Source organism: Theropithecus gelada, chromosome X (genome assembly GCF_003255815.1).
Source record: "Theropithecus gelada isolate Dixy chromosome X, Tgel_1.0, whole genome shotgun sequence".
Lineage (NCBI taxonomy): Eukaryota > Metazoa > Chordata > Mammalia > Primates > Cercopithecidae > Theropithecus > Theropithecus gelada.
The window spans coordinates 127,201,459-127,212,427 of NC_037689.1; the positions used below are offsets into that span (position 1 = coordinate 127,201,459).

Consider the following 10,969-nt stretch of genomic DNA (forward strand, 5'->3'; position numbering starts at 1 on the left):
GGAGTCTGGCTCTGTCACCCAGGCTGGAGTACAGTGGCGTGATCTCAGCTCACTGCAACCTCTGCCTCCTATGTTTAAGCGATTCTCTGGCCTCAGCCTCCCGAGTAGCTGGGATTACAGGCGCCCGCCACCATACCCAGCTAATCTTTGTATTTTTAGTAGAGACGGAGTTTCACATGTTGGCCAGGCTGGTCTCAAACTCCTAACCTCATGTGATCTGCCCTCCTCGGCCTCCCAAAGTGCTGGGATTACAGGTGTGAGCCACTGCACCCAGCTGTAACACTGCATTTTTAAATCACTATCACAACTTGCAGCATTTTGTCAATAATGAGATTGTTTTGTATGCTTGGGGGTGACTTTTTCTATTTTCTCTCCTATTGAACATTTTTATGACTTTTTAGGGAGTTTGTTTGAAGACCCTTTCTTTAAAATTGTATATTTCTAGCACTAAATATTTGTCAAATCTATAGGATTTCCCATGAGATTTATCAAATGAACCCATTTCGATCCCTCCTCTCTGCTTCTCACTGAGTTTTGCTTTGTAATGTGTATGCATGTGTGCACCTAATGGGTTTATTAACCAAATTAGCATGTACCCAATGTTCCCTTCTGTTATGCAAGATATTGGCATTTTGACAACAAGCATGAAGTGAGACAGATGGGGCAGAATTATATTCAACTCTGCATTTTATTATTCAGGCTATCTCATTTATCAAGCAACTCTACTTTGTGAAACATAAAATGATACAAACAGTCATTATCAAATGTATTTATTACTGAAAACATAACATTTTTCAAGAAAGGCAAACTGGCTAAAAAGTCCTGAAAGTGTTCAAAAGTAGATAAAATAGCAGAAGACACCCACCAAGGATACAAAACAATTTTTAGTAGCGATCCTGCATTTAATCAGCATGTTCTTAAATAAATTGCTTTTGAAAAATTCTTTAAATGACACTGCCAAAAAAATGAGGACACCCAAACAGATGCCAGAAAACCTATAAGGGCTGGATTTTATGTGACCTGGTCATTAAGCATAGGGATTCATTTTGTGAGCTCGTGGCAAATCGGTTTGAGGCCAGTTGACCTAGAACCGATTTGGGATGCAGGCACTTACCTCCCTGCACGTGCAATATGTGGGCATGGGGACAATCATGGCCCCCAGGGGAAAGGAACGCCCCTCCTGAACATGACCTCCAAGAGTAAGGGCGAACTGTCAGCTTTTAACTGTTTATTTTAAAGACATATTTACACAGAACAATCTTTACAAACACATTGAACACAGGGGAAGGGAACAATTTTTTAATGAACAGGGCCTTAATATCTTTGCATAAATTAGTATAAGAATCATAAACAACCACTTTAAATAAGGCAGCCCCCCCAGCCCACCCACTACCCTCCTCTGTTCCCTATCTCCCAGCTTTCTCAGCCGTTCCCCACTTTCTCCCCTTCCCCACAGGGCTGGGCTTGGCTGCAGGTCATGGCAGGCCGATGAGGCAGGAGACACAGAAAGGAAGGGGGGAAAGAAGGCCCAATCCCTGATGGGGGCGTCAGTGGCAGAAGAGACTTTCTGGGCATCGACCAGTCCCCACTCCAAGCATGAGCCTTTAAGCAGCAGCAGCATTAGCAGCAGCAGAGGTAAAGGAAGGCTTGGCCGGGGGGGCGGATAGGCAAACATTGGGGTTATTGTGGGACTTGGGGGACCCTGACTCCCCCGTCCCCACACACACAAAGTTGGGCATCAGGCTCTTGTCTTCCCTTTCTCCCTCCTGGGAAGCCTGCTCAAGCAATAGGTGAGAAAGCTCCCTCCAAGGAATGGCTGGTGATGGCCCCTCATGGAAGCTGGGGCCTCCCGGGGAGAGAGTGCTATTCCTGCTGCACTTCCTCCCATCCTTCTTTCCTTCCTTCCCTTCCTTTGCTTTCTTTTCTTCCTCCTGTCCCTCCTTCCTTCTGCCCTTCCCTTCCTTCTTCTCCCCTCTCCACCTCCCCCAAAGGAAAAGCCCTGGAAGGAAGGTCCAGTCAGCACGAAGGGAAGGCCATGGAGTCCAAGGATTGAAGGCTACCTCATGCTCCTGAAAACCAGCACCACTGGCGTTGAACGGTAGTCTCAGTTCCTGAGCTGCCCCTATTAGAGTACCCCGGGTCTGGGAATGCTGCCAGAATGGGGGCAGCTGACCAGTTATGGAACCTTCCAGCCCAGCTGGGGGAATGGTGCAGCAGGGGTAAGTCAGGGAGGTGGGAGCAGCTCCAGCCCTACAACAGGATAGTTCACAGCCAGCTTGCCTCTCCCTTCCCCTCCCCTCCCAGCCACCCCCAGCCCCAGCCTCGGGAAAAGGCACTTCATTTGCTTTGAAAAGACATCATCAAGAGGGAAGAGAACATCATAAAGTAGGAGATGGGAGACCTGGTCCCCATTCCGGCTCTGCAATGACTCCGAGCAGGTCACTCCCCTCTCCAGGCTTCTGTTTTTGCAGGCGTTTGCCTAAGAAGGCTAAGTGGATCTCCAAGGGTCCTTTCAGTTCTAATATTCTGTGATTCTTGGCAAAAACAACCTCTTGCTTGGCTTTTACTCCTGGGAGGGTATAGAGCCATGTCAGACCCAGCACCCTCCCCTCCTGACTTAGAGCTTGGGCTAGCTGGGGATGGGGTATGGGGGCAGGAAGAAGGGAGTATTGGGAGGCACAGTAAGGCAAGAGAAGTGACAAAGGACTTCACAGGCCCCTCTCCTTTACCTCTTCCTTAACTGAGTAAACACCGATGCTCCACCCACTTCACCAGAGCTCCCCCCGCCACACTTCTGTGCCCCCAGTGTTCCCTGTCTGGATCCCCGCAGCCAGCACCTCTTAACTAGAGTCTCCCCTTGCTTTTCTCTGCATTCCTCCCTGGAGGCCAGGTGAGGGGTCCAACTGACAGGAAAACAAGGGATCTGCTGGAGCCCGCAGAAGGGAGCATTTCCACCCCGGGCCCAGGGCAGACATGAGGAAGGAAGGCCCAAGTGAAGGGTTGGGGCGTTAGATGAGACAGGCAGGGACTAGAGCAGTGGGGACCTGGAGAAGAAGGGAGGCTTTCCGGGGCTGGGTCTCCAAAGTCAGTCCAGGGAGGGGCCAGGAAGATGGACTGGACGGATCCTTGTGAGAGAACGGGAATCATCCAAACTACAGCCAGGAACACGCCACTGGGGAAAGCAGGCAGGTGAGAAGAGCCGGGCCCATCGGTGGCTACAGCAGGTGTGAGGTGAGAGCTGAATGGATGTGAGGCCTCCAGAGAAGCAGACCAATCTATGGAGGAGACAGAACCACAGGGGGTGGGCACTTGGGGGCCCCTTCAGTCCTAAGGAGACAAAAAATGACAACAGAGAAGTCATGGACATATCCTAGACCAAAGGAACTCCCCAGGAAAGGAGAGGAGACCCCTTTCTCTCTCTTCCCCCAACTCCACTCAGCCCAAACCTCAAGCCCAAGGCCCCTGAGTTGGTGCCTGCCTGTCCCCATTGCAGTGGGACAGCCAGCAGACCAAGTGAGGGACAGAATTCAGCTCTCCTCTCTCTGCTGCCGCCTTGGTTCTTCCCTCCTTCTCACAGCTCCAGGCAACCACAGCCACAGCTGTCCTCTTGTTCTCTGCCTGAGAGCCCCTAGAGCTCTCTGCCTCCTTCCCCAACTCTGGTGACAATCTACACTGGACATCTGTAGGTTTGCCCTGGGCACCCCTCCCCAGCCATTAAGGTCCACCAGAATGTCTAGAAATCTCTAAGCAGGCCAGCCTCCCCAACCCCAGACAGCAGGGTGGAAGGAAGACTGGCCCAAGTGTCAAGCCCCTCTCTGGGCCTCAGACGAGGAGATCGTCTGTAAAATAAAGGCGCTAGACAGCTGCCCCATAAGCTCTCTTGCCAACTCTAAGTCCCCGTGCGTGTGGCGCCAGGACTGCTTGATGGATGTGTCTGGCCAGTGCTGAGCTGCAGGGTCACCCGGCTTCTGGGCTGTCCCTCTCCCTCCGCTTTAGCACTGTCCACTGAGCAGAGGCTCAAGTACCTGCTTCAGAAAGGCATGGGTCCCTTATGGGAGAGGCGGGGCCGCTGGCGGCGGAATTTCCTTCGACCTCCCTGCCAGGGCCCTGGCCCGTTCCTCGACCCTCTGGGCTGCACCAGGTGGCGGACATTGCCCTCTTCCAGCCCATTCCCATAGGGAAGCTGCATCAGGGGCCCTGCAGGAAGGAGAAAGCCTGTTAGTGAGGAAGGTTGTTGGAAACGAGCAGGGGCCGCAGACCACGGGCCCACGGGAGGGGTGGTCTCTCCATGTGGCGGCACTTCTCATAGATTTTCTTTGTTTCTGTTCATATTGAGGGAAAATTTGCCATTTCTGCACTGTCCTGGCACAAACGGAATCTACTACTCACATCTTGCCATTGATGCAGCTGATTTTCTGTCCTTTTGACAGTTATATCATGTTGCTGACAGGCACAAGTGGGTTCTTTGGAACATCATTGGGGGTGTGCACTTTGGGGCGTCATGCCTGTACTTGGCTGGGTGGCAGGAGGCAGTAATCACCATGGCACCCCTGCGACTGGTACACTTCAAACATTTTAGACATATGACATTACAATGACCCTCCCACCACCATGTACCCATCACCCGGATTCAACAGTTATCCAGATGGAGTCACATATGCTTTAGTTATCCCTTTTCTATTTTCCTTGACTGCAGTATTTTAAAGCAAATCCCGAACATCACGTCATTTTACTCCTACATCCTTTGATATGCAGGATGACCCACTTTTGAGTACTAGGGAGCTCATATCTCGCCCCTGGGTGTCTCATCGGTGGTTAGGCCTCTCTAGGGCACCAAGTCCTCCCAGTGGATGGGGCTGGGCCAGGCGGGTTAAGAGGGAGGGGTCTCCGACTCAGCCTGCCTCATACTGTCACCAGATTTAGAAACCTGAGACCAGATTTAGAGACCAATAAATACTGCACGAATATTTGAGAATGAATAAATGAGAGAATGGTCACCTTCAGCAGCATGTCTGTGCACCAGGAGCGGGGTGGGCTGCTGCAAGTTGGTACCTCCCCACCAATGCCCTACCTCCTGAAATTCCTGGATCACACCCTGCATCCTGTGTCTCATGTAAATTCCTTCCATTTCAATCTCAACTGGCTTCTATTCTGCACTATGGGGCTCCTCTTTACATCTGTCCACATCTGTCAGGAGGCTTAGAGTAGAAGCCTCCTGACACCAGACTGAGCCCTGACAATGGAATCCAAGTGGGGCAGGGTATCCTTGGGTGCAGTAAGGGAAAAGTCATGCAGGCCGACTCTCACGAAGCCTACAGTCCATGCAGGGAAGCTGAGCTGCCACCCCCAAGACAAGCCTGGTTGGTGACAGCAGGCTGTGTGTGTGCGGAGATGAAATGGTGCCGGGGAAGAGGCAGCCAGGCAGGGTACTTGTGCAATGCCCAGTACGGGCCTGTGCAGATACAGCATCTGAGGCCAGAGATAATGAGTAACAGTCTCTCTCCCCCTGCACACCATCTGATTTGCCTGCATCTAGATTCCTGTCCCTTGAGCCCCATTGCCATCTACCCAGGAATTCCCACCACTTGCTCACAGTTTCCACAGAGCCTCCCATTGGCTGCTCACACCCCAGTGATACCGCTGGCAGTTCCCCCTTCCCCTCTGCCTCTGCCTCCAACATCCCCACACTGTTCCTTCCTTGGCTCCTTGGCTCTTGTGAGTCCTCCTCCACTTGCACACAATTTCCAAGTGTTTAGGCTCCTCTTGGGCGAAAAGTGGGCGGGTTTGGCCTTAGGGCTCTCTTCCCCCAGGCTTCTGGGCCTGCAGTTCTCCCCACTCACACCCAGACATACCCACCCCCTCCACAAATACATACATAAACACATATTCTCCAAGCCTGCACCCTCCTTCCCTCTTTCCCCAAGAAAAATCGCCAGGTCCATGAGGACCCCGCTGTTGAGTTGGGTCATTTGGTTAGCTAGCCACAATTCCATGCCAACTTGTTCCTTAAATTCATAACCTATGAGAATTAAAAGAAAAATTATCTTAGCACTTTGGAGCAGTAAGTATGGATGGAACAAGTGGGCTGCTTCTGTCTGACTATCACAGAGCTACCCTCTTGGCGCCATCTGTGAGGGGGCTGGGGCTGGAGAGGGGGAGGAGGGAAAGACCTTCACTAAGCTCCCCACCACAGCTGCTTCAGCCTCTGCCTTGAGTTCTGGGGTCCCCACAAGGCTCACCGTGATCACTGAGGATGGATCTGAATGATGCTGATAACGCAGGGGAAGGACCTAGGGGCCTTGTGAAGTGAACCAAGTCAACTCTTGGCTCTCACCTCTGCACCTTGAACTGCTGGGGGTGCAGAAGGGATGGGGCAGTGGCGCAGGCCATTGTAGCTCAGGGTGGTAGCAGACATGGAGAAGAGAAGCACCGTGCCAGGAGGGGGGGCGTCATCTCCATGTGCTCAGCACCCAAGATTGTAAGTCTGTGGCAGTCAGAAAGGGAGGGCTAGAGGCCGTATGTCAGGATGAGGAGCAGGGTTGGTGGTTCTGACTCTGGCCAGGAAGATGTCTAGACTCTAGGTCTGCAGAGAACCGCTCTGAGCTGACTGAGCCCCCAGCCAGGCTCTGGAGACCAGCCCCGGGCCTCTTGCATCCCTCCCATTGGGTGGGGGACTCATTGTCCTCAGCATCACCGAGCTCTGCTGGCTCCTCCCGCACTCTGAGCCCATCACCCACCTGTTTCCTACTTTTGATTCTGAGTCTGGCTCACCATCAGATAAGCTGACACCTGAAACCCTGGCTTTATCCTGTCCAAAGGAACAAATTAGAGGCTGTTGATTCTCATCACTGCAGAGGTCTTGACTGTACAAAAGAATTCCCCTTTAGAAATGGAGGCCAGCCCTAATGCACTTAAATATTTTCTTCTAGCTCATTTGCTACGTAAAAGGAGGCTGGAGCAATCCCCCAAACAATCTTGAGCCTAGAGAGATTGGAGCCATTGCCTGCTGAAGCGCCATCAGCCATGAAGCTATAGCATCTCTATGCTGAGAACCGCAGTCGGGGGAGGACAGGATTTGACTTTCATGCAATCTGAACTCCAACCCTGCCAACGCACAAAGAGGTACGTGCGACTTTTCAGGAACATGCCAGCCTCATCAGGAATGACGCACCTGTTTTTCCTCTCAGTCTGGCCTGTCTTGTGATGACTTTAAAAGCCCAAATGTGTCCCCCGTTGGGGACCCCGCTGGCAATGCCCCTCCACTGCTCTGTGGTCCTGCATGTGTCTCTTTGTCTGCCCAGCCCCCCATCCTAGTCGCCTTCTCCAGGGCCCTGTGCTGTCTCCAGTGCCAGCTTTGCTGCCCTGGGATACATCATGCTCTGTCTGGCGGCCCTCTGCTTCCCTTGCCTTAGTTCTTTGCGTGGAGAGGCCTGGCTCAGGTTACACGGGTGCTTAGTGCTAAGGACTGGGGATGGAGTGGAGATGCCCTTCCCTGAGCAGGAGGGGTACAGTAGGCTCTCCTCACACTCCCACTGTGACTGCAGGCTTTGAGCTGGGCCTGCAGAGGGGGAGGAGAAGGGGAAAAAGAGAGGTACTCAGAGACTGAGGGACACTTGGCCCTGGCCCAGGACTTCTCAGACTCACAAGAGCAAAGTGTATCCGAGGTCAGGAGGCAGTGGAGGAGTGTACACGGTGGTATCGGGGTGATGAGAGGCGGTGTGGAGAGGGGTCGGGGGCGGACATTCCAAGTCAGGACAGACTGTGGAGAGGAGGAAGTATGGTTTTCAGGCTGAAACTTTGACTGGGGACTCTGGCCGGGGACAGCATGTCAGCCTGGGCCAAGGACAAAGTGGTTCTGGGATTCCTACTTCTAACCCAGGACAGGAGCCAGCAGGAGCAGGACATGTGTACCTGGACCCTTGGCTGGTGGCCACCTCCAGGGACGTGCCCCTTCTTGGCTCCAGGAGAAGTCAGGGAGTAGAGAAGTCAGTGAGAGCCCTGAAAGTTTCCAACATGAGGCTTGAGCAAAATGTGAGGGCAACGAATTTACCCAAATCAGAGTAGACAGATTACCTAATGAAGACGGGGGAATTAAAGCACGAAGTGGCAGGCTCTGGACCAGCCACACCGTGTTCAGGCATCCTGGCCAACTTCCCTTCCCTTGAAACCAGCTGTCTCCCCTTTGCTAGTACTGTCCCAATGGCTGGGCCCCAGGAGGGTCTGAATGGTTGTCTATTGGCTAGGGGTTTCCCCACAGCCTGTGTGGGGAGCACCAAGTGTGCAGATCCAGAAGTCCCACCTTCCTCTGGAACACTCTCTCTGCACCCAGTCTTTTTCTTCCCTGAAGGCACCACGCTGGACTATTTGCCTGTGGTGGTATTGTACAAGTATCATGCCTTGTTAATGACACCAGATGGTAGGCTCCCTGAGGACAGGCTGGTATGGTGTATCATTTGTATCTTACATTTGTATCTTACATTAGTATCTTTTGCTCCCTCTGTTACCTGCCTGATAGGAGTTTCTGTGGAAAAAACCTGCCCACTTCTTACTGTGGTGGTGGCTGACTTCATGCTCAGGTCTTGAAGAGAGAGATCACTGGCCAGCTACCTGGAGGCAGGAGGTGCCAGCCCCAACCACCACGCCTTTCTGAGAAGTCAGGCAGTATTCCCAGGGCCACAACAGGGCCAAAAAGCAAGAGCAGAGAAAGGAGGTGGCCTGCGATGAGAGGCAGGCAGAGCTGGCTGGACCCCTCGGAGGCTCCTGGGCTGCATGCCACCCTCCTGTTCTGGAGGGTTTGGAACCACGTAGGGCCCTGTGCCCTTGCCCTAGGAAACTCGTTGCTCTGCCTTCTCCTTCTTTCTGCTCCCACCTCCCTGTGACTCCAGCCATGGTCCTGGCGTTAGTCCACCTGGTCTTGGCCTTCCCCTTGTGTGGTGCCAGGCAGGCAGCAATGACAGCCAGATCATAGGACTGTGGCAGCTGGAGGTGGGAGCTGGCAGCCCCAGGAGACATTGACACGCAGAGGACAGGCAGCCCGGGATGGGGCTGCTGGGGCGTGGGTGGGGACCAGGCTAGGGGCGGACGTGGGCACTAGTGCCAAGTATTGGCAGGTGAGGGCAAAAGGACTCCCCTTTCCTGAGCTGCAGGGAGGGGTTGGGTCAGGTGCTGTGCTTCCTCCTTTGGTGCTTAGCGACAGGGAGACTAAGGTGAAGCATGCCCATGCCTGGGACAGAAAGAAAGGCTGGAGCCAGGATGTAAGAGAACCAAGTATCTGGGGGTGGGATGGAGGCAATGGGGAGGGCATCCTGTGCAGGGGAGGAGGCCAGCCAGGACCTTGGGGTTAGGGAGGAGAAGACCAGCCCAGCCCGGCTGGGCCCGGCCCTGCCTTAGGGAGGCTGCCTCTGCTCACACATGCAGGCCAAAAGGAGCAACAGCTGGGCTCCATGCCGCCACCCCCTCCGCGCACTCCTGCCTATGCAACAAGTGTCACGTCTGCATGTTGGCACATCATCCCCGGTTTCCCGCGCCCCTGGACCGGCGGGAGGCTCCCAGCCTTCAGGGACCAGAAGACGTTCAACATGGGAGCCCAGCCCACCCGACTCTGGTCAGTTCCTTCCATCGATCCACGAGGGAGCGGGCATGTCCCCGGCCTCCACCCTCACCACGCGGGGTGCAGGGCATGGGGCACGCGGCGCACACCTGTGGTCCTGCGCTCCTGGGACTGCGAGCGACAGTTAGGAGGGTCAAGGTGACGGGCAGATGATGCCAGAGGCCAAGTTGAGCCCCGCAGAAGAAGCGGTTCTTGCGGCCAGCCGCCCCATGGCCCGGGGCGCCCTGTCAATCTGCGCCTGGCGCTGGCCGGCGCGTGGCTGCTACTGCACGGCTCGCGCCGGGCTCCCCGGGAGGCGGGGAGAGTGCGAGGAGGGCGGAGGGAAAGGAGCGCGCCGGCTGCAGCCCGGGCGAGCGGGAGGGCGCGCACTCACCTCCACACACCGCGGTCAAGGAGAGCCAGAGCAGCAGGAGCGCCTGTACGCAGAGCCGCAGATTCATGCTGCTCCTCGGGCCGCCGCGGCCCCGGCAAGCCGGCGCGGGGGAGGAGAGGTCGGGCGCCAGGAGGCCAAGAAAGGCGCAAGCCGCGGCTGGCGCGTGCGGGCGCGGAGCTCGGGAGGCTCCCGGGCCGCTGAGTGTGCGCGCTGAGCCCCGCCGCTCCCGCTGGCCGCCTCCGCTCTTCTGCAGCCTCCTCTCCCGCCGCGGGGCAGCGCCGCGAAGCTGGCCTCGGCGGCTCCGGGAGCGGCAGCGGCGAGCTCTTTCCTAGCAGCTGGTTGCTCAGCCGCGGCTGCAACTGCCCCTGACCCCGGCTGCCAGCGAGAATGCTCCCCGCTCACTCCAGGGGCTGCATTTTGTAGCTTGTGGCTTGGCCGCGAGCCCACTTGGTCATGTGGTCATCGGGAGGGCTAGAGGGGGGGCAGGAAGAGGGAGAGGGAGCGAGCCTCCCGCACCGCCCCCCTCCAGGCACGCACTCTGCAGCCCCAGCCAGAGCGCGAGAGGGAACCCTGAGGTGGCCCCACAACAAAGGCTGCGCAGCCTCTCTGACAACCCACAACCGCTCCCCGGACAATGCCCGTCTGGCCGGGGGCCAGAGGGTTTGCAGAGACCTGAAGGATTTCAAACACAGGAAGCATTTGGGGCGGTGGAGGGGCACACTTAACCCTTTCTCACCTTGCTTCCTTAACAGCTGTCAGGAAACCTAGGCGCTTAGGGAAGGACTCAGTCTGGGTCGCCTTCACTCGCCCTCTACCTCTGACCCTGACCCTGGTCCTTGCCCTTGCCGCTGGCCAGCTTCAAGGGTTTGGTCAAGACACCCACACACTGGCCTTCCTCTCTCCTCTGCATTTTCAACTGGCTCTGAATTGGGGGTGACTGCCTAGGCTTGTGCCCAAGGCTTAATTGCCCAGCACCCTCATGTTCC

The 10,969-nt window shown here is 55.4% G+C and overlaps 1 protein-coding gene across 1 annotated transcript; it reads right to left on the reverse strand.

Annotated features, from left to right (window-relative positions):
• Window positions 1-669: 669 nt before the first annotated feature.
• Window positions 670-10,376, reverse strand: APLN (apelin). The gene is made up of 3 exons (XM_025373636.1): window positions 9,984-10,376; window positions 4,026-4,197; window positions 670-3,327 (listed from the first exon to the last, which is right to left on the reverse strand). The coding sequence occupies exons 1-2, from the start codon at window positions 10,048-10,050 to the stop codon at window positions 4,031-4,033; spliced, it is 234 nt and encodes a 77-aa protein (XP_025229421.1). The 5' UTR covers window positions 10,051-10,376; the 3' UTR covers window positions 670-3,327; window positions 4,026-4,030.
• Window positions 10,377-10,969: the final 593 nt, after the last annotated feature.